General features: G+C 36.2%; 1 protein-coding gene across 17 annotated transcripts in view; it reads left to right on the top strand.

Annotated features, from left to right (window-relative positions):
* The window catches only part of HNRNPC (heterogeneous nuclear ribonucleoprotein C), a 46,240-nt gene that overhangs the window by 8,041 nt on the left and 14,723 nt on the right, over positions 1-23,476 (top strand). For 9 of the 17 annotated variants that reach the window (XM_036844803.1, XM_036844795.1, XM_036844801.1 and 6 more), the window contains 3 exons: positions 17,301-17,578; positions 20,830-20,944; positions 21,532-21,579. In XM_036844803.1, the coding sequence (XP_036700698.1) occupies positions 17,338-17,578; positions 20,830-20,944; positions 21,532-21,579 (404 nt within the window). In that variant the 5' untranslated portion in view covers positions 17,301-17,337. The remainder of the gene's footprint in view (positions 1-17,300; positions 17,579-20,829; positions 20,945-21,531; positions 21,580-23,476) is intronic. The other 8 variants (XM_036844806.1, XM_036844810.1, XM_036844804.1 and 5 more) reach the window with 1 other exon arrangement.

Genomic DNA, 23,476 nt, shown 5'->3' with positions numbered 1-23,476 from the left:
TCTTGAAGAAAGTAGTAATCCTAGGCCTAAGGGCACTTGCCCTGTTTTTTCCGAATGAGATTTCTTTGCGTATATTAATGAGCAAATGTAATGAGTTTGAAGAGGACAGGTTAGTTAGGCTTTAGGAAGTTACTAGTTATTACTGTATCACCCCTGTTGGGTCAGACTTGACATAATAGCTTTCCTGTTTGAAAGGAAAAATGAAGTAGAAAAACTTGAATTTCTTCCTTTTGGAAGTAATAATCTGGACACTTTACCGTGTGTCCACCACTGTTTAAAGTTCTTGTGTTAACTTAATCATCACCATAACCTTATGTAAATATTAATGTCTTTCACGTTTTGGAGATGAAACTGTTGAAGCACAGAATTTAAATAATTTGCCCAAAGTTAGACACCTAATAGATGGTGAGGCATGGATTCAACCCAGGCAGTTAAGCCTGCAGATTTCAACTCTTAGTCATACTAGACAGACTGTGCTTTACTTGACAGGTGAAGTATTCTAGGAAAACAAATCTTTAATTTGGTTTAAGTGCCAAAAAAGAAAAAATAAACTGCTCTGGATTTCTATTTTTAGCAAGTTTTAAGCTAAATGTCATTGTTAAATATTTTGTTGTTCAACTCACAACAGTTTAAATAGCATGAAGTATCCAAGGTAATTGTTTAGGTAGATGTAGCTTTGTAGTATAATTTTATGGACTCTTTGGATGTGACAGCATTCTTTAGGGAAGTAAACATATTTAAAAGTGAGTTTCCGTTGGGAGAAAAAATAAATAATTGTATTATTTATGGTTTTAAAAAATATGTAACCCAGAGGGATGTTACTAAATCCAGTGGTTCTTTTTCAGTGCTAATCAATCACATTTGACCTGTTGGTGTGATTTAACCAGTCGAGCCACTTTCTTCCTTAAAACATTTTTTTACTTAACTTGCAGGTTTTTATTCTTTTTCTGGCTGTTCCTTCTGCCACTCAGCTGGAGTGCTCTGTGGTTCAGCTCTTCCACTTTTCTATTCACACTTCCTGGGTCATTTCATCAGTTCTATGATTTTATATACTATCTGTAAACTGATGATTCCCACACATATATCACCAGCCCGGACTTCTCTTTTGAATGACATACTGTCATCTGTCCAGTTACCTTCCTGACAACTCTTGAATGTTAAGTATATCAATTTAAAAGTACAAAACTGGGCTCCTGCTGTTCTTCCCTCAAACCAGTTTCTTCTGCAGTGTTGCCCATTTCAGTTAATGAAACTCCAGTTTTCATGTCAGTTAGGCCAGACTTTGGTTAGCCATCCTTGACTTTTTTTTCCTCTCATACCTCACCTTTGGCATTGTAGAAAATGCTGTCATCTCTGCCTTTAAAATATAACAAGAATTCTCCACCCATTCTGCTATGGCCTGATCCAGTTTCAAGCCATCATTTGTCTTGCGCATTATTGCAATAGGTTTATGTTTCTTTTGCCCCTCTACACCAATGTGTAACTAGATCGATCCTATTGAAATGTAATGCTTGAAAAATGTATTGCCTGAGTAGTTTCCTTCTTGAAACTTAATAGCTGGCTATTTCAGTGTTGAAGTCAAAATTTTGCTGTGATTTACAAGATGCCCTACGTGATCTGTTGTGCCTCTCCTCCCGTGTTAATGATATACTACTCTGCTCCAGCCACACTGGCCTCCTTACTGAGACTTGAACATACTAGATGTTCCTACCTCAAAGCCTTTCCTTGGAATTTTCTTCCCCTAGACATTGAGAAGGTTGGGTTCCTCAGTTCGTTTAGGTTCTTACTCAAAAGCCACTGCCTCAGTGCTGTTTTCTCTCACTTAGCCTTCTAAATACTCTTTAGCTCTTTTCATCAACTCACATATTATAGAAGTTTATTTTCTACTATGTAAAGATATAGAGAAATATTTGGAAAGATACACGCGAAACAACATTGATCGATTACTTCTGGACAAGGGAGAGGGATTTAGGAGGGTTAGGAGAAAACTTTTGTGTGCTCAAAGGCTTAATGAGCAACACAGCATTATTTTGCTTCTAATTAAAAAACTTCAAACTCCTTGTTGTAGGTATACTTCAACTCTTCGGATTTTGTGTCTGGGTATAAATAGCATAACTATGGCCTGTGTAGTAGAAGTTTAGTAAGCAGTTTTTATAGTTAAGTTGTAAAAACAGCCTTAAAATATGTTTGGCTGTGATGGAATGAGTCATGTTAGCATTTGAGGGCATAGGCTGCTGTGTTGCCTGTGATGGAGCTGTAATCAAAATTTGGAAGAACTTTATCATTTTTTAAAAATTTATTCTCCAGTGGGAGTGCATCGCTGTCTTTAAGAGGTAGCCATAGCAGATTAAAGGACATCTGAGTATTTCTTCCTACCTAAACTGATTCCAATTTCACCAGTCTGAAATATTCTTCCTGCTTCTTATTTAGATTAACCTACAGCTTTTGAGTTGATTTCAGAACTAATATAACTCCCTGGAAGTTCATTGAACCAGTCTTAGGCTTTTCTAACTAGTCTGGAATGAAATTTAGGAATAGTTTAGTAGAATACATGTTAAATGAAAATTTTCCCTTAGCCTTCTAATTAAAGTTCTGTATTCTGAAAATGATGTAACCATTCATAGTGTGCTATAATTCCTTATATTAATCCTTTAAATATGTAGTCATCTTCACCTAAGTGGTTTTGTGATAACTTTAAAAAACTTGATGGCTAAAATTGAGGTAGCAAAGTGTGCTTTCTAAAGAAAAATTTTCCCTTGTCCTTGAAAGTTTGTTGGCTTCTTATGTTGGAATTACAGTTATTTGTGCTGTTTAAGATGTAGTTTTACCGAAATTAAAGAGGAAGACTAATCAAATGACTTAAGATTGATGCGGATTTTTAAGAGAAGATACCCCCATCTTTATTTTAGGTTTAATCCAAATTAAGCAGTATATGCTCACATAACATTTAGAAAATGTAATGCAGGCCCCTCAAAAAAGACATACTTAACCATACAAAATAAAAGGTTTTGATGTGTCCTTTTAGACTTTTTTTGCATATGTAGGCGTTTGAAAAAGTAATGTCCTACATATGGCATGTACATTTAAGTATTAATTTTTTTCTGCAACACAAACATAACATAAAATATTAGATAACAGCTCTCCTAAAAATTTTCATAACTACATAGTATTACATTGCATAATTGTACAATATTTTACTTAACCAGTATTCTATTGTTGGGCCCTTAGGTTTTCCCCCAATTTTCCCTTTTACAAACAATTTTTATAAACAATTGAAGTCTTACAACTAAGATTTTGTCAATACCCTTAGTTATTTTCTTAGACTTATGCTCCAGAAGTACAATTATTCAAGAGCATGAATGTTTTAAAAACTTCTCAATCTGGGTTGCTCTCCAGAAAGGTGAAAACAGTTTATCTACTTATTGGCAATGTAAGTGACCACTAATAATTAACTTCTAGTTCTGTGAATTACTTGGATCTTTTGCTTGTGTTTCAGGGTTTGACCCTGAAATTTAAGTGTTCTTGGTGTTTGATAAGTATAAATTGAAGAGTAAGAATATTTATAGAGGTGCTACCAGGTTGATTATATTTCTGTGTATAGTTTGAGATTCACGTGTAATTCTTTTTCTCAGATATGTATATATGTGTATATATGCATATATTCAGTGCTATCTTAATTTTATTGTGGAAAAAATTCAAACATATGCAAAAAAGAGAATAGTATAATCAGTCTCCATGAACTTGTCCAGCTTTAGCAATTCTTGAGTGATCTTGTTTCATCTATACCTGCATCCAATCCCTTCCCCTCCTGTTGTTTTGAAGTAAATAAATATTTGATATATTTCATCTTTAGCTATTTCAGTGTCTCTTTAAAGATAAGGGCTTTAAAAATAACCACAGTCGTTACCATGCAAAAACATGTAATAGATTAAATATATTTTAAGACCCTAAAATACTACTCTGAGGACTGAATAAGGCATTCTCCAGTTGTGTTTTATTTCTGCAGGAATGGCAATGTGGATGATTGTTTTTTGCTTACATGTTATGTTTTGCTTAGTTCTTCCTAGAATTTGGGAAGTTCTGTTTATTAGAGATAAGTGTAAAAAATTTTTTGAAGGAGAATCTTGGTATCATTATCCTCATGTGTGATAAAATTGAGTTTTCAGGATAGCAAAAGATGGGATTCCACTATATTTCATATACATTGTACTATTAAATTCTGAAACTAGGAATAATTCTAAATTTTAACTGCTTGGATCTGAGTGATGGAGAATGATGTAGTAACTTTAAGTCGGGTTTCCTTATTAAAATTTATTTTCTTATAAAAAATTATTTTGCTGCACTTGTGAAATCTTTTGTTCACAATTCAGAAATCTATGACAAAGATTTCTCATCAGTTTGATGCTCATTTGATGACAAAACCTGACTTAAATTGACATGAGATTATTTATAATCTGTGTTACATTTAGTGACTATGCATATGTATTAATGCAGAAATATTAATGTATTTTATTTGATAGCTGGATGCTTTCCCAGATCCCGTTGGGTGTTACATAGGAAAACCACAGTATTATCTTTGTAAAATCTGAAAAATCTTGATTTTTTTCCTAATGTGTTTCCTGGGGAGACTTTTAAAAGTGTATTTGTTGTAACTCAATGCTCAGTTTGAGTTTACTGATAAAACTGAAGCTTTCTACAAGATAATAAAGAAGTCTTATGAATAAATATTGTTGACCCTTGCTATTCAGAATATGGTCTGTGCTACAGCAACAGCATATCATCATCATCATCATCATCATCATCTTCTGGAAGCTTCTTAGAAATACAGAATTTCATGCCCTATCCTTTCACTCCTTTTTATTGCTTGCTTGGGAGTTGGAAATTTTGGTAAAGTTTCTGGCAAGAATGTTTTTGATGTTTGGGGAGCAGAGTTGAGGGTCATAGAGTAGCCATGTTTTACATAAATTTGAAATAATGCAGTATTTAAAATGACCATTATATGTGCAAAATTTGAATGACTCTTCCTAAATTACAAATAGAATTAAAAATCAAGTAATTTCCAACAAGCAGGCTGGATAAATGGCAATGCCACTTAAGCTAGTAAAATAGAATAATGAATTTCTGTTTTTCACTTAGATTGCCATGTTTGCTTTTTCTTTCAGTGTTTTTTGCTGAAAACATTCAAGATTTATTGACCTTATTGAAGTAATTTTGAAATGTTAATCTTAATTCTTTTCCTATGAAAAGCATTCTCTTACATATTCCTAATGCTTGTTTGATACTCATAGATTCAGGAAATTTCTTTTTCAAATGGCTTAAAATGTTCCCAGAGTAAATAGATGTTTGTTGATGGGGAGTTTTACTGTATAGAAGCTGCTCTAGTTAAGAGTATGTTGGGTTCTAAAATGCTGTCTTCCCCCCACCCCCTTAAGTGTGATGTAACACTCAGAATAGAGGTAACTTAACATTTAATGATGGGGAAGGGGTCAAGTTAGGAGTATGGGATTAACAGATAGAAACTACTATACATAAAATAAAACAACAAGGATTTACTGTATAGCACAGGGAATTATACCCAATATCTATGTCTGTTAGGACTGCCAATGAATGAGAGACCCCAAATTATGGAATGCAATATCCAGTGAAAGTTTTGTTGTCCTAGAGATGCCCATTTCCTTGATTTTACATAGTTCTGAATTGCTCTTGAGGAAGGGAAGCACACAACTTTTCTAACTTCTGTTACGGGGTTTATAGAAAAGCTTTGCTGACTTTCAGCCAAGCCATATATTGTAGTCATTAAATTCCAGGGTGGATGAAGCTGTCTTTACAGAATGAAAGAATTATGAAACTAATACGGTATTAAAGAATGAAAAAAAGAGTATTTTAAAACCTCACAGTCTTGCCACATCCTGAGGTGTCTAACACTTCAGTGTATAATCTTTTAGATAACTTGTGTATGCTCCTTAACATCTTAAATATCTCTTGGTGTCAATAAGTTATTTTGAAATGTTGCTGCTTGTATCCAGTTAGACTGATGTACTGAAATTCATTTAGTCAGTCTCTTAGTATTATGAACTTGTTTTCTCATTTTTCACTGTTAATATGTCCACATCCTTGATTCCTTCAGATGAGTTCTCAAAGTGAGATTACTGAGTCAGAGAACATGCACAGGTTTTGTTTTTTGGGTATTTTGTTTTGTTTTTAAAGAACATGCACAATTTTAAGGTTTTTGATAAAATAGTCCAGTAGTTTTCTGAAAATATGGTTACCAGTTCATACTGTCAGAAATAATGTATGGAAGTGACCATTTCAATTTAAAATGTTTTTACTTGTTTGGTAGGTAGAATGTTTGGTTTAATTTTTGTCTCCTTTATGGTGATACTGATTTTTCTTGCTAATCTCCATAGACCTTTAGTATTATTTGTTAATCATCTTTTGTGTCCTTCTGTCATTGTCCCATTTTTTGTTGGTATGTACCAATAATAGTAAATGATGTAGTAGTAGGAGCAGCTGCTGCAGCTGCACTTGCTGTGTGCCAGGCACTATGTTCATTGTTTTCTTTACCTTACTTCACTTACACCTCATTCATACTTATCCTATGAGACAAGTACTATCAACAGTACTCATTTTATGATTAAAGAATCTGGTGTTTGAAGGGGTTGGCTTTCCAGAGGGAAATGCGTACCAGAAGTGGTTGAGTTTGAAATTGCAACAGGTCTGACTCCAAAGCCTCTGAGCTCTTAACCATTAGGATGTGTTTATTTTTATATTTTTATATACAGTATTAAGAACTTGAATTGTGGACAAATATGTATTGCATACATTTCATCAGTTTTTTGCTTTTTATTTACGGTATATTTTAGTACGGGGATTTTTTTTGTATTATGTTATTTAGGAAGTTCTCATCTCAAGGTTAGTCATTACTTTAAACATAGTTTGGTCACGGTTGGCGTGGCATGACTGTGGGAACAGGTATCTTTGTATCTACCTTTTCAGTTAAAAAAATGTTCTTTTTAAAACAGGTGTATCCAAACATTTACAATTTAAGTTATTAACTTGGTCCTGTTCAGAAGTAAACCAGGGTGGAGCTTTTCAGTGTACAGACATATGCAGAAGGATTTCTCAGTTGAGATTGATCTTACTAATTATCACTGTTTCAAAACTAATATATAGCATGAAGAAAAATTTTCACTCTTGAAGGAAAATTGTGTTGCCCTTACTGAACTTTTTAAAATGACGGGTGAGGCTGCTTACAGTATGTTGAACAAATCAGTGAAGGGTATATAATTGGGAGAGATTGTTAGTATTTCACAGAACAAAATCAAAGTTTGAAATTTTCTTCAGGCTGGAACCCCAGGGATTGTGAACTAGATATAAGAGGATTAAATAGTATATGAAATGCAAAGCCCTGCACTTAACAGTGAATTCTGCATGTGTTGACAGTGCCAAAGTTAGCAGACATTATCGCATCTGGATAGCATCTACAATGTGTTCCACTCTTGCAAGAGCAACCAAATTTGGACTGCTGTGTTCAAAGGGACATTGACAGGTTAAGTTGTATTTGTTATAATGCACCATGTCTTATTTTTATAGAAGATAGTCAGGATAGGGAACAGTTTGCATAAGATGTTTTCAGTCAAATAAAAAATAATTCGAGGGAACTTCCTGGTGGTACAGTGGTTAGAAATCCGCCTGCCAATGCAGGGGACATGGGTTCGAGCCCTGGTCTGGGAACATCCCACATGCCGCGGAGCAACTAAGCACGTGAGCCACAACTACTGAGCCCGTGTGCCACCAGCTACTGAAGCCCACGTGCCTAGAGCCCGTGCTCTGCAACAAGAGAAGCCACAGCAGTGAGAAGCCCGCGCGCAGCAAGAAAAACCCAACGCAGCCAAAAAAAAAAAAATTATTCGATTGCTAATGAATGGACGTTAAAGAGAAGAGCTAAGGGAGGAAATTAGTTAAGAGCCAATTAAGTTTTAGAATTGAGTGTCTTCAGGTTGTGAATTCGTTGACTTTAGTGGCAGTTCATGAAGTTTAGTAATTGGTGAGCAAGGAGGTTGCAAGGGAATTTTAACATCCTCTGAAGAATTTGGAGGCATTGAACTACATGATTTAGTTTTTTCATCATTGAGGTTCTGGGAATATTTTCTTAAAGACTTTCATTTTTTTAAATTTTCTGTTGCGTTACTTATACTTTGGCAGGAACAATCCTTTTTTTTTAAATTATAAAATGCTTACTAAAGAAAACTTGGAAGGAAGCATGCAGAGAAAGAAAATATTTACTTACAGCATTAACGCTCAAAGATAACCACTTTCAATATTTTGATGTTTTGATCCATTCTCTTACCTCATTAGCTACGGATGTACCTGTACCCCTGTACATGTGGTGTTTTTTTTTTAAGGTTTTTTTTTTTTTTTTTAATGTGGACCATTTTTAAAGTCTTTATTGAATTTGTTACAACATTGCTTCTGTTTTATGTTTTGGTTTTTTGGCCGCGAGGCACGTGGGATTTTAGCTCCCTGACCTGGGATCGAACCTGCACCCTCTGCATTGGAAGGTGAAGTCTTAACCACTGGACCGCCAGGGAAGTCCCTCCCTATATATGTTTTATAATTTTATAATGTATTTTTACCAACATGGAATCATTACTGTATATCGTTTCAGAACCTCTATGCTGTAAACATTTTCCACTTAGTAAATTTTCTACAATTTTTTTGTTAAGTGGCTGTTTTTGTGGGGGGGTTTTTTGTCACAGGGATTTACAAAACTTAAAGATGGTCAAAGTTTCTTTTTCAATTCCAAAATAGGATAACCTGAAACTTATTTAACATTGTCAGTTGCTTAATACAAATTTGTTGACCTACCCATTGCTTGGCACTTAGGTTTAATTAAGAATTTTCAAATGAACTTACAGAAACGTATACTGGTTTTACTTAGTTATAGCAGTGGAAGTGCCAGTTTCTTCCTCCACTGCACCGGATGATCATTCTTATATTAGCAAATCTGACAGAAAAAATATTTTCTGGGAACTTGCTCAAGAGTGTGTGACATGGTATATATCATTTTAACATTTGCTATAATAGGGTCTTTTTTAAAAACTTGAACAGGTAATATGTACTTTTGTAAAATACACCATCCTTGTGTTTCAGCCCTCCTGTTGTTGTTTCTGGTAGCAACTGTCTAAATTACCATGTTTGCTCTCTGTATGTTTTTTCCCCTCCTGAATGATATTAAAGTTACAGGCGTGATACTTCACATGGGAACTTCAACTTCATGGCTGTATCGCCTAAGAATAAAGATAATCTATACTATCAAAGTAATTATCAAAGCAATGAAAATAAACATTAGTTCAATATTATCTCGTATACAGCCCACATTAAAATTCTCGTTTTCACAAAAAAAGTCTCTTCCCCACAACATTGCTTTCTTAATCTAGAAATGGCCTCCTGCTCTTTTTTTGGAGGAGTCCCAACCAGCTGTGTTGTATAGTGTCCCCACAATCTTGAAATTGCCTGATTGTTTCCCTGTTGTATAGATTCAAGTCAAATATTTTACCAAGAATATTGCATAGGTGATGTATGTTTCTTATTTTGTCGAATCAGGAAGCATATGATGTCAGATTACTTGGTTTAAGTGGTGACCCATGTTTCTATAGTAAAGGTATGTTTTTTTCCTCTTTTAATCAGTGAGTAGTCTATTGGGTAGTACTTTGAAACCGTGTAAACCCTGTTTCCCTCCCACCAAGCTTTCACACAGTGCTTTGGCATACATTGACCGTTGTCTGAATCAATTCTTATATTGATATAATCTACACCAATCTGACAGTTTTTTTAAAGTGGTCTAAGTCTTTTTCAATATGCTTTTCTTAAAACAATTTTTCATGTTTATTTATTCCTGCCCTTTTTTTTTTCCTGTTACTCATACTTTTTTGGAGACTGCTGAGTTTTTTGTCTTATGTAGGTTTTGACAGTTGCATGTGTAATTTTTACATTTAGATTTTGATCTGTTAATGTTTTTGTGTATAGAATGAGATCGGTCCCCAATTTTTGTTTTTAGATGGCTGTGAGTCACCATTTATTTATTTATTTTTCACTTATATTTTATAATCTGTTCTTTTTTTAATTTATTTTTTTAATTGAAGTATAGTTGATTTACAATGTTGTATTAGTTTCAGGTATACAGCTAAGTGATTCAGTTATACATATATATGTGTGTATATATATATACACACTCAGGTACCATTTATTGAATTATGCATTTCCCCCTAATTTTTATCGTGAATATTCTTAGACCATAGCAGTTAGCATAGTTTATCTAAAATGGCCAACTTTGGTGTTCTTGTGGCCTGAAAATACCACCATGTACTGTTTTTAGTAGTCTCTGTGTGATAGTCTTTACCTTGAGATCATGTCTATGTTTTGATGAATAATTAGCTTCGGGGATGAAGCAGATTATAGTCCCTTGGTATCCAAGGGGGATTGGGACCCTGGCAGATACCAAAATCTGGGGATGCTGAAGTCCCTTATATAAAATGGTGTAATGTTTGCATATAACCTATACACAATCTCTCATATACTTTAAACAATTTCTAGATTACTTATAATACTAAATATAATATTATAATTACCTATAATACCGTAGTGTAATGTAAATAGTTAGAAATACAAAAATGGTGTGCAGCAAATTCAAGTTTTGCATTTAGGAACTTTATAGAATTTTTTTCCCCTGAATATTTTTGATCCATGGTTGGTTGGGATCTACTAATGCAGAATCTGCCGATATAGAGGGCCCACTGTACACTGGCCAACTTTTTGCAGACTTGGGCAGTTTATTGTTGCCCTCTGAAGACGCCAGAGGGAAATAGTTGATGAATGCAGTAAAGACACATAGGAAGCAGAGAACAGGGTTGGGGTGGGGAAGAGATACAGTAACAGGAAAGTAGCGTGGAACAGGGACAAGGGTCCTAAAGGGGTAAAATAGGATCTTAAGTGTGTTAAAGGAAAATAATTTAGACCAGGAGATGCTGCTCTAAGTAGGCAGAGAGATTTATTTATAGTATCCAAAAGGTACTGAGAAACTCTTGATAAGAAATTGTGGAAAACTGTGAAATAGGAAGTCTTTGGACTCAAGATTGCCATCATCTTAAAAATTTGCCAACTCATTGCTGCCATCTGGTGACACTTTGTCTTTAAAAGGCTTCAAAGAAAGATGGGAAATAGCATATTAGGCATATGGCAGTTGCATCTAATTTAAATTGAATGTAGAGGCTATTTTAGGTTTTAAGGGATAGTGATAAAATTCTAAGGTAGAGTTTTGAATTTCCTAGTCTGAGGTAAGTTATTTCCCTTGTTCTCTAGTTAGTATGATCTGACATTTGATAAGCTGTATTGATGCCATCTTTAAATTTCTTTTTTTCTGGTCCAATGGATAATGTGATATGAGTAAGTATAATGTGAGTAGCCTATTGAATAGGGCAAATAGGTAGAGGACTGACTGAAAAGCTCAGTAGAAATATCTTGTGGCGGGTTTACTTTCTGTTGTGTGTTCCCCCCCCCCCCCCCGGAAATAAGCCTACATATGATACTGAATACAGTCTGAATGAGTGGCACTGCTTTGTCAAGTATTTATCGTCCATCCCTTCAATCCCTTTCCACTAAAGGTGGAGTTCCAGTGCCCAGTACATAAAGGCGAGGGAGTTGAAAGCTTGCTTCCAATTATGAATTGATTCTTGCCCAGTTCCCAGCAATGTCCAGGACCTTCATAACCTACATTTCCGGACCATTTGAAACTTAATGTCTCATGATTGTCAGCGCAATCTGCCTTTCCCACCTTGCCATATTTCTTCTCCGTAGAATTTACTTGCTCTTTAATGTGAATTTAAGAGAAATGGAGTAATTGTTATAAACATTTCCCAAATTTTAAACTGGATTGACAGTCTAAGCTAGGTTTGCCTCTTAAGAGGGCAGAGAGCACAATAGCTCAGGTTCAGAATGAACAGTTGGAAATAAAATTGACAGGTTTGCTTGCATTCCAATTAGATGTAAGATTTTATTTGTGTTTTCTGTTTTAGGATATGACTGGGATGGTAGAAGTGGGAATAGAAATACATTTCTATAATTCTTGTCCTGCACACTGCCACTAAAATCTCTTGTTGCTTTTATTGCTTCAGCATAAAACATGGTCAAATGGACACATAGATCCTTTGGTGTAATAAAGCAATAAAAGTAACTCAACATTCCTGGTTTTGACTTTTACTCACCAGTCTTAGTGATCCTTTGATGATAAAAATTGTGGAAGTAGGAACCTGGGAAGACAAAATATTCTGCAAACACACATATATGCATGCATCCATGAGCTAGAGGTTTGAGTACTACCACCCAATAGCCTCTAGGAAAATACTCAATCTTTTTCTGTTGTCTGTGCTGTGGTGGAATTCTGCTTTGCTGGTAACCAGATCCACTTGATGATTTCTGCTGCTGAATTAAATAGGACGCAGAGTATCCAGGGAACCATAATCATTTCAGAAATCTTTCCCCCTTTGGTTTTACTCTTTGAAACCAATTTTAGGAAAGAAACTGATTCTGTGTATTTTTTTATTCTATGTACTTTTATTTACTTAGCTCTTCTGTAGTATTCAGTATTGAGTTTTTAAAAGAATGAATTTATCTTAATGATTTTGCTGAGAAAACCTTTGCAGGATGTGACCAGAGTACTCAGAGAAATTGCTGAGTGTTTATGATGTGCCAGAAACATCTGATTTTCAAAAAGTGGAAGAGGTTGTGATTTATAAACTCTGGATCCGTGAACTAGACATTATTCTTCACGAAGATAGTAGAATAGGTTGTTAAAGTTCAAACTAATTCATGTGAATTAACGTTACTTCATTATGTAACAGTGTTGTTAAGACTGTTAGTGTACATTAGTACATTTGATGTTCTCAAAACATTTGAAAGTTTTTATAAAAATAAATGTTTAAAGAACCTGGATTGTTGTTACTAATGTGACGAGCCCTTTTTTATTTCTCTCAAATGCATTTCCTGATTAGGAGTTAGGTGCTTGACTTTTAAAATGTTTTCCTAAAAACAAAACAAAAAACTTACATGTTCATTGTAGAAAATTTGGATAATATAAAAAAAACTCTGAAGGTGTTAACAGTTGATTAACCACAAGAGTACCCATGGAACAATATTTTTAAATACTTCTGCCCTATGTTTCCTAAGCACACAATTATTATGTGGGTAGGTATATATGCCTCCTGTTAGGTATTGTACAATTAATATACTGCTTTTTAGCTTAAACATTTTATTGTAATTTTTCGTGTCATTTAAAGTAATCTGTAAATTTTCTAAAGACTGCAATTGCTGGTAATTAGAATACTGAGTTAAAAATCTTTTTTACAAAAATGCATGTAGAACGTTGGCTTGGCCAAAAAGTTCATTCGGCGTTTTCCATACCATCCTATGAAAAAACCGAACGAACTTTTTGGCCAACCCAGTGCAACCTAATGCTACAGCTCTGTATTAAAGTAAAAAGCAAAAACTGACCCCTTTCTCTGCAACTTGCTTTTACACTTAAAATCTGATACAGTTCTTTAAGACTATACCCTCTGGGTCTGAGTTATAACCCAGTCAGAACAGTTTCTCCCATTTCTTCCTTCACTGATACTATCTTTAAAAAGCTAGGAGGAATTGACCTGTCTTACGAGGGTGACTCCAAAGTGTAAACTTCTGTGACCCGTGAGGCAGCCTCAGATACACTCATTTATATCTATTCCATTTCTGTTAGTCTTTAAAAAGAAAAAGAAAAAAAGCTTAATGAGTTACTATAAAGCAAAAACCCTGCAGTTTCTACTCAGGTTGAGAAAAATACAACTTTGCCAGCAAGGTTTACACTTCTGGACTGTCACAGAATCATTCCAAAGTAAATGGAGTAAAATATTTAAGGAAAGAAAATGTTATTCAGTGATTTTATACCCAGTGAAACTGACAAATATAAAGGACACAGGCAAACTGTTACTAAGATGCAAGAACTGATAAACTATTTTCCAAGTTCTTTCGAAGTAATATATTAGAAGCTTGAGGGACCGTAATGCCTAGAGAGATCTGGTAAAATTTTAGCATTACTAACATCACAAAAAGATAATGCCACCTATATATAATCTTACAGAAGTGTTACACATGAGTCTGATCAAGCCTTTGGTCCCAGCCTCCAATTTCTGAAAATACAAAGGACAGAAGAATATGTGGAATTGTACTGAGGGTATGAAATTCTGGAAAAAACTGCAGGACAAATGCCCAGGATTCTTCAACAGATAAATTTTAAGTTAAAGGGGAACTTATAAAAAGAGCCTTAAAAGACACATCAAATTTGTTTTAATGGGTAAAACTGTACTATGCAGGGATATACATTTAGGTAATAGAACTATTTCAAAAGGAAGGAAGTGATTTTACTGTAAAGTTAGGAGTTTTAGGGGGAGGAAAGGGCTTGAGAAAGGAATGGTGCACATGGGGCTTCTGAGTTGGTACTGAGGTTTTATAGAGACTTGAGCTGCTCTAGCACCTTCAGACCGTTAAACTGCAGTACCTTGTACTCACCCACTATTGGAGCAGGCAGAATTCTCCCTGTTGGAACTGCTTTTCCTGACATTGGTTCCCTTTTCCTTTCCAATAAATACTACCTGGGTGTTTTGGTATTCTTCAATTTCTGGGTCTTTTAGGCTCGCAGTTGCTTCTCTTTGCTTCTCCCACAGTGATAGATAACCGTGTGCGTTAGCGGTTGGCTTGCCCTTAGCAGCGTGCATTTTGGAGTTTTGATTGGGATGCTTTGACACCAGGTTCTGTTGTAAATGCTGTCCATGCTTTACCCACGGTTATTCTTCTCATTAAAACCCAGGGAGGGGGCTTCCCTGGTGGCGCAGTGGTTAAGAATCCGCCTGCCAATGCAGGGGACACGGGTTCAAGCCCTGGTCCGGGAAGATCCCACATGCCGCGGAGCAACTAAGCCCGTGTGCCACAACTACTGAGGCTGCGCTCTAGAGCCCGCGTGCCACAACTCCTGAGGCTGCGCTCTAGAGCCCGCGTGCCACAACTCCTGAAGCCTGTGTTCCTAGAGCCCATGCTCCACAACAAGAGAAGCCACCGCAATGAGAAGCCCACACACCGCAACGAAGAGTAGCCCCTGCTCGTCGCAGCTAGAGGAAGCCGCGCGCAGCAACAAAGACCCAACGGAGCCAAGTATAAATAAACAAAAATTTTTTTTAGAAGGGAGATTTTACCTGTAATTGCTATTGGTATATTTATTGTTTGTGGAAAACATTTGCTAAAAACTGACTTAAGTCCCCACTTAATAGCAAACCTTAAGAGCCAAGCCAGAAGTATTTGAAACCAGTTAGGCCTTTTAGTAGGTTTCTGTTTTGATTCCTGTCGGTGTTCTAAGACTTTCTGGTGCTCCCACTTAAGTTGAAAGGCTGTTGGTGATTCTCACTAGCCACTGTGAGGTAAATTTTTACTGCTTAGTCAAAAAATTAACTGTTTATAAAGATGTAATTTAGAAGCCAAAGTAAAAGACAGGCTGTTTCTTGAATTTCAGAAAGGATAGGAGCTTTACAGTTTTAAAATCAGTATGCTTATGAAATGACTAGGTATTTTAAGGGTCAGAATAGTAGTGGTCATATACCATAAATGTTATACCATCTTTTTTTTTACATGTATGTATATATAAAACATTTTTACATAATCCACGAAAACTAGTTTGTTATGATTATCTTGAGGATTGGAAAGTTAAGAGATACTAGACACTGGTATCTTTTAATTTGTTGTTTAATTTGTTGTCAGTACCTTTCAAAGGGATGAATGGGAAATAAGAATGTTACTCTAAGGTGGGTCCATCTTAAACCCTTTTTAACTTTGGTGTGGGAAGGAGCAGTAGACTGATACAAAAGCTAAAGAATGTCAAAACATCTGCACTTTAAAATGATATCATGAGTCTCCATGTAATAACAGGATTGCGCCTCTGTAACATACATGAAGATCATTTTTGTTTTGAAACAGTCTGAGGAAAGTTGTATTCTCTTCCTTGGTTCTCCTGGTTCTTTTTTTTTTTTTTTTTTTTTTTTTTAATTTATTTATTTTTGGCTGCGTTGGGTCTTCGTTGCTGCACGTGGGCTTTCCCTAGTTGCGGCGAGCGGGGGCTACTCTTCGTTGCGGTGCGCGCGGGCTTCTCATTGCGGTGGCTTCTCTTGCTGTGGAGCATGGGCTCTAGGCGCGCGGGCTTCAGTAGTCGCAGCATGCAGGCTCTGTAGTTGTGGCTCACGGACTCTAGAGCGCAGGCTCAGTAGTTGTGGCACACGGGCTTAGTTGCTCCGCGGCATGTGGGATCTTCCCGGACCAGGGATCGAACCCATGTCCCCTGCATTGATAGGCGGATTCTTAACCACTGTGCCACCAGGGAAGCCCGTCTCCTGGTTCTTTTTTGATTCATGCAGTGTTCTACCTGGTAGTTTTATCATCATCACCATCCAGCATTATTAAATGTCCCAGCTATATTTTGTATTATATTTTCACATAAAAAGTTAAGAATCATTACATTCTGTAAAAAAGATGGTATTGATAACTAAGGTATCTATGGCATACTATAAATCAGTTGAAGTACCTGGAAATAGATTATTTCCAGAGTGAATGAATTGGTTCTGTTTATTGCCTTTGTATAATAAAGTTAATTACACTTGAAGGGTAGTGTGTCAGTTGTCCACATTCATCTAGCTGAAGAAGAGTTTGCGGGCAGAGTTTGGAGTTCTATGTATCTGCGGGAATGAGTGAGACTCATTTTAGTAAAAGCAATGTGCAAGAAGGTGGAGTTATGATAGATGGCGAGAAATAGTTAGGTTAGCATGACTGGGAAGGTGAAAAACAAGAAGTCAGTGGTAGAGAGCTTAGGGGGTTCTAATTTGCTTGAGGACTTTAAAACAGAGGGAGGTCACTTGGAATTAATAATGCCCAAGAAGATTGTGTTGCCAATAATCTGTGAAGAGGATTCCCCCCCAACCCCACAAGGGATAGTCTAGCAGGAATATACTACAGAAGAGGAGGTTGAATTTCTATAAGGATTTATTCAGGGGGCTCTAGTCTCTGAATAGTAATATACTTGCTGCTATGAGATCCTTTTCAGTTGACTGAAAGTGGTTCAAAGTAAGGTAGTAGGTAGTCACAGTGGTTCAAAATAAGAGTAGAGCAAGTTTTTATCAAGGATTGTTTTGTTTTTAACATCTTTTCACCTGAATGCCTTTTTTTTCTCTCAGTTTTTCAGCTTTGTGAGGCACCTTACCATCAAAGACAATGGCCAGCAATGTTACCAACAAGACGGATCCTCGCTCCATGAACTCTCGTGTATTCATTGGGAATCTCAATACTCTTGTGGTCAAGAAATCTGATGTGGAGGCAATCTTCTCGAAATATGGCAAAATCGTGGGTTGCTCTGTTCATAAGGGTTTTGCCTTCGTTCAGTATGTTAATGAGAGAAATGCCCGGGCTGCTGTGGCAGGAGAGGATGGCAGAATGATTGCTGGCCAGGTTTTAGGTAAGGTCTGGGTTGAATTAATTTTTCATTGATTATATAATTCAGATCTGAGAGTTTTTCTGTTCATGTCTTCTCTTTGTCTCCCTCTCCATAAACTTAACAGTCTGAGGTGTTCTGGATGTTATGACTGACATTAGCCTAATATAACTGTTGGGTTTATAGGTTTCATAGGCTCAAGAGGATTTTAGTTATTAGGCCGTTTTGTGTTAGTAGAGACTGGATAACCCTTAGTTGGCAGTCTTGAGTAAGGTAGGGGAGATAGGAGTGGTATTTCATAAGGTACTATTGCTGCTTAAAATGGCTGTGTCTTACTGCACACAGTCGACTGGGTGAAGACAGTGTAGCTTAGTCATGTGTTCTAGAGTCAGATTGCTAGGCTCTATGTTGGGGCCTCACAACTATGTGTTGGGCAGTCTACATAGTTTGGCTGAGCCTTAATTTTTCTCGTTTGTTAAAATGAAGGTAATAGGACCTCAGTTTATTATCTGTTCTTACCTGAGGTAATAATACTTCGGGGTTGTCAAGAGAAATTAGATAAATTGAGAGGATTAATTGAGATGATTCATGAGAAGCTTCTAGTTCAGTATGTTACACCCAGTAAAAGGTTGTTTTAGATATTGGTTCTTCCAGTAGGGTTCTCTGTGATCTAGCATGTTCAAATTTTGAGAAATGAGATCTGAGCTCTGTTCAGAAACAGTTTATATTCTAAACTTTAGATCGCATTACATGTGTTCAGTCCATTGCAAATCATTCTTTAGGGTTCAGGATATTTCGTCTTTGGCCAGTGGATCGATAACCTTCAAGTTGGTTCCTGTGTCCTTGAGACCTTACTCTTCTAATATTGCATTGCCTCCTTGCTTTCTGGTACCACAAGATATTCCAGGTCATCTGTGTATTTCTTGATCTGTCCTGGGGTTTGTCCTTTTTTCATAAGAGTGTTGGCTCCTTTTAATGGGGGTTATTTAGAAACCCACTCCCTGTTATACCAGGAGTGTTTGTTACTGAATTTTAATTGCATCTTGGGCAGAATAGGGGACACTTACTTTTTTAAGAAAACAAAACGTATGCTTTTACGTGCACTTTGTACCGCAGTTTCAAACAGTCATATCTGTGTTTTTACCAAAATTAAGATTACTAAATGTTATTTTAGATTTGAGGTTCATTTTATTACTATATATTCTATTTTGGATATTGACTTAGTACAGTTTTCCTTTGAACAACATGTGTTTGCACTGCGCAGATCCACTTATACGTGGAATTTTTTTTTTTTTAATAAATATGTATTACAGTATTACAGGAACGTTGGTTGAATCCCCCAGTGCGAAACCACGGATAAGGAGGGCCAACTGTTAAGTTATATGCAGATTTTCAACTGTGCAGAGGATCAGGGCCCCAACCCCTATGTAGCTCAAGAGTCAACTATACTGTAGTTTAGAATCACATGAAGTAATTATTCTGTAAGGTTGTATAATCAACTTGATATATAGTTTAGTTCTGTTTCATTTTGTTATTAATTTTTAAATTGATGTAAAAATTCTATCTTTAGTTTTGTAAAATCTTAGGATTCCAAAGTCAAAACTTATAAAAAGCAAGGTTGTTATAAACATTAAATATTAAAAATTAGAAATGTTTAGTGATCCAAGAACTCTGAAGATTATTCATAAATGTAATGGTGTTTAGCAAGTAGTGTACTTAAATGTCTGTTTTTCAGTTAGTCATTTAAACTGAGTTTTGGAGAGCTGGCTAGCTTTTGGCTAATTGTTTTTTGACAAATGGTCTCTTCTGTTAAAATACGAGGGAGAACATGAACTCTTTCGTAGGTAGTGGGTGGCATGGTAAGCAGCTGGGCACTCTGGCATAGGTATTTTAAAAATTATGCTGTATATGGAAACTAGGATTTTTTTTTTTTTTTTGCGTCTTTCCCTTTTCTTGGAGTGTGTGTACGCATGCATGTAAAGGTTGTTTACTTAAGCATCTTGCTGTTTGCACGGTATTTCTTTATTTTTTTAAATAGTTTCTCCCAATAGAGTTTTGTTTGTTTTTTCTTTGTAAATATATTTATTTATTTTTATTTTTGGCTGCGTTGGGTCTTTGTGGCTGTGCACGGACTTTTCTCTAGTTGCGACGAGCAGGGGCTACTCCTTATTGCGGAGCGTGGGCTTCTCATTGGGTGGCTTTTCTTGTTGCAGAGCACGGGCTCTAGGCGCGCGGGCTTTAGAGCACAGGCTCAGTAGTTGTGGCGCACGGGCTTAGTTGCTCCGCGGCATGTGGGATCTTCCTGGACCAGGGCTCGAACCCGTGTCGCCTGCATTGGCAGGCAGATTCTTAACCACTGCTCCACCAGGACAGCCTTGCACAGTATTTCTTAAGTATTTTATATGCAACTTTTCAGCTTATCCTATTTGTAAGGAGAATTAAAAATTCCCCTTTGGGGATAATTTTGAGGGTGCCATACTTCAACCATATTAATTCATGAATTGCTATATATTTATATCTCTGAGGTAATTTACTCATTCCTAATATTTGTGCTTATTTTATTTTATTTATTTTTTTAAAATTTATTTATTTATTTATTTATTTATGGCTGTGTTAGGTCTTCGTTTCTGTGCGAGGGCTTTCTCCAGTTGTGGCAAGTGGGGGCCACTCTTCATCGCAGTGCGCGGGCCTCTCACTATCGCGGCCTCTCTTGTTGCGGAGCACAGGCTCCAGACGCGCAGGCTCAGTAATTGTGGCTCACGGGCCCAGCTGCTCTGCGGCATGTGGGATCTTCCCAGACCAGGGCTCGAACCCGTGTCCCCTGCATTGGCACGCGGATTCTTAACCACTGCACCACCAGGGAAGCCCTTGTGCTTATTTTAAATGCACAGAATCATTTCTGGAAAGGCAACTGTTGGTCATTGATACTTTTCTACTTTGATAGTAACTGAGTGAGCACTCTCTGAATGATGAGAGTTTCTCATTGAAGTGTGCGAGCTGAGGGTAGAAGGTACCAGAGACAAACTTAATGTGTTTTGCATAATGAATGCTTTGTTGGTACAGAACAGAGGACAAAGAAATGGAAGATTAAGTCCAAACCTTGTAAAAAATTCTTGAGCCTTTTTTATATGACAAGGAAAGATGAGGTACATCTTTTGACCTTTGTTGATGTGTATGGCCATGTACACTTTAAAAAGCTGCAGTTTGAGGACCACCCCACCCCACCCTACCCCTCAACGGAGGTGTCATTAAAGTTTTTGTTTTTGTTTTTTCAGATATTAATCTGGCCGCAGAGCCAAAAGTGAACCGAGGAAAAGCAGGTGTGAAACGATCTGCAGCGGAGATGTACGGGTCAGTACCAGAACACCCTTCTCCGTCCCCTCTACTCAGGTCCGGAACTTTATTATTTATAACTGCATTGTGTCCATCAGTGGGCATCTTCTCTATCTGTTTTCTGGATGTGGGGAGGGTTAACTGTAGTATGTTTTATATGTGCGAAAGTAATGCTTTATTAATTTTGTGTTAATATACCTCCTTTTACCCCATTTCCCAGAGAATTATTAGAATTCCCTGAGGTTTTTACTATTAAAGAGTAGTTTGGTATTTAAAGCATAAATTAAAGTCCTTCAAGAGGAGTTATTTAGCTTCTAAGAAGCTGGGGAGGGAGAGAGGGAAGGAGGATGACATAAGAATGTTTAATTTACTATTGTATTTTTCCATGTTCTTATTTTAGCTGTTATGTTGTGTGTTGACATTTTAGCCATCTTACACCTAAATTTGCAGTTTGGCCACTGAATGGCCAGTGACCTAAGGTGATTGGAATTTAGTGATCTGTTGTTTAAGGATTGGGCGTTAGTTCATGCTAATCTGTTGATCTATTTGTTGGGTTGGTTTAGCGTGGGTTTTTTTTTCCCATCTGCTGTTGTGAATTTACATCAACAGTTCCAAATTAATCCTCTTTGGTATTTATTTTTCAGCTCCTCTTTTGACTTGGACTATGACTTTCAACGGGATTATTATGACAGGTATGTTTAAAATGTTTGTCTATTCCAGAAAGAAGCTGTCTAGTGAGAACCATTTTATTTTTCTATTTCGTAGTAATAAATGTTCCATTTTGTAGTAATGAATAACAGACATGTTTTCAAATAAAACCCTCTCTTTCTGCCAGAACATAATGAAAAAATACCTTCCCCAAAATCGTCAGAGGTAGACTAGCTAAGGTGACGTGTCTGTTGATTTCAAAGAATCAGTTTATATATATTGTCAGGGCAAATGTTTTAATTTGTTTGCCACATAAAAGTAAGGACTGACTTGCCTAATGATGAAATGGGACTAAATTAGCAGTATCATGTTCTCTTCATTATTTCCCTATTGCATACTGGCCCCTTGGTTTTGCATTGTAGGGGATTACAGCAAAACTATAAAAAATGATTCCTAACCTTAAAAATCCAGTAGTCTCCTTTGAGCAAACCAACCAATACGAAATAGGATGCAATAAGCATATATAATGAATTAACAATATAGATTGCTTTAGGAGTTAATGTTGAAGTGTTTTTGTATTGTAGATTGGGGGTGATGATACAGTTCTAAAAGGCAGGGAGGTTGGAATAATGATTATGATTTCTTGTGCCTGCAGAATAACATTTGTATTTGAAAAAGTCATGAGAAAATTGGTAGATGTGTGGATAGGGATAAGTTCTGTATGACTTTGAGTGTATAGAAAATTTTAACAGTATACAGTTCTACCTTCATGAGAATTGTCCTCTAAAGTTTTACTTTCAGTTGTCTTGGTGAGGCAGTGAAACTTTGACCATCCCTTTATCATCCCACTCTAAATAAGTTTGGGAAAAGCTCTTTTAAGTGAGGAATTTCAAAATTGAGTAAAAGACAGCAGAGAATAGTGAAATCATTTAGATGTTTGCAGAAGTATCTTCAGATTTCTTACCACTGCTATTTGGTCTTAAAAATTGGTGACAGCACCACTGTTGGCCTCACTTTTTAGTTTTTCAAGAGGCAAGAGAATACCTTTAGTTATTCTCTGTATTGCTTGATATTATAGAGTGTCAGTGAAAAGGAATGTCTTTGACCTTCCATTCTAATCTCAACCAGTAGAAAAATAATTCTGATGAGTGATGGAGTAACCAAATAGTAGCTGGAAAAGAGCTCATTTAAATATATACTGAGGTCTGTTGGGGAAACGAACATTTTAAGAATAGAAAAATTTCTCAGGAAAATGGTATAGTTTTCTCTCAGAAGTCATCCTGAAGATACTTTATTCACAAGATTAAGATACAGTTAGTAACATCCTGAATCAACTGTTAGATTCTTAAGAATATGGGAAATTGGCTGTGAGATGTGCTGAAAGCTCTGCTTCCTGTTATGTAAATGGAGGTTAAATCTGTCTACTTAGTCACTTTAGTCCTTAGTCATACCCTGAAGAACATGAAATTCACATGAATATTTCAAGACATAAATTTGACATTTCTACCACCTATTGTTATGTTAGGGAGGCAGCTGATACAGAGCAGAGAAAAGAATAATTGAGGAATCCAAAGACTTAATCACTTAGTGGAAAAGGTTATGACCAGAGTCATATATGTCATCTCAGTTTTCTTATCCCTAAAATGGAGATAATAATGCCTACTAATAGAGTTGTTACGAAGACTAAAGGAAACGTGGAAGATAGATTGCATTATAAAATAACCCTCAAATATTATTATGCTTTTAATCAGTCAGGAATTCACAATCTTTTTAGAGCATGACTATTCCTATAATATCAAAATGAAGGGAATCATGGACACCCCACCATTCCTGTCCACAAAAACTAACATCTCTAGCATAATTAGAGTTCTTTATGTGACAGAAGTCTTCATAGTGAAATGAAGACTGATTGTTGTTTGTTTTCTAGACATGCTGTTTAGT

This window comes from Balaenoptera musculus, chromosome 2, assembly GCF_009873245.2.
Source record: "Balaenoptera musculus isolate JJ_BM4_2016_0621 chromosome 2, mBalMus1.pri.v3, whole genome shotgun sequence".
Lineage (NCBI taxonomy): Eukaryota > Metazoa > Chordata > Mammalia > Artiodactyla > Balaenopteridae > Balaenoptera > Balaenoptera musculus.
Note: the sequence above shows the minus strand (reverse complement) of the source record. Positions and strands in the feature narration are given on the sequence as shown.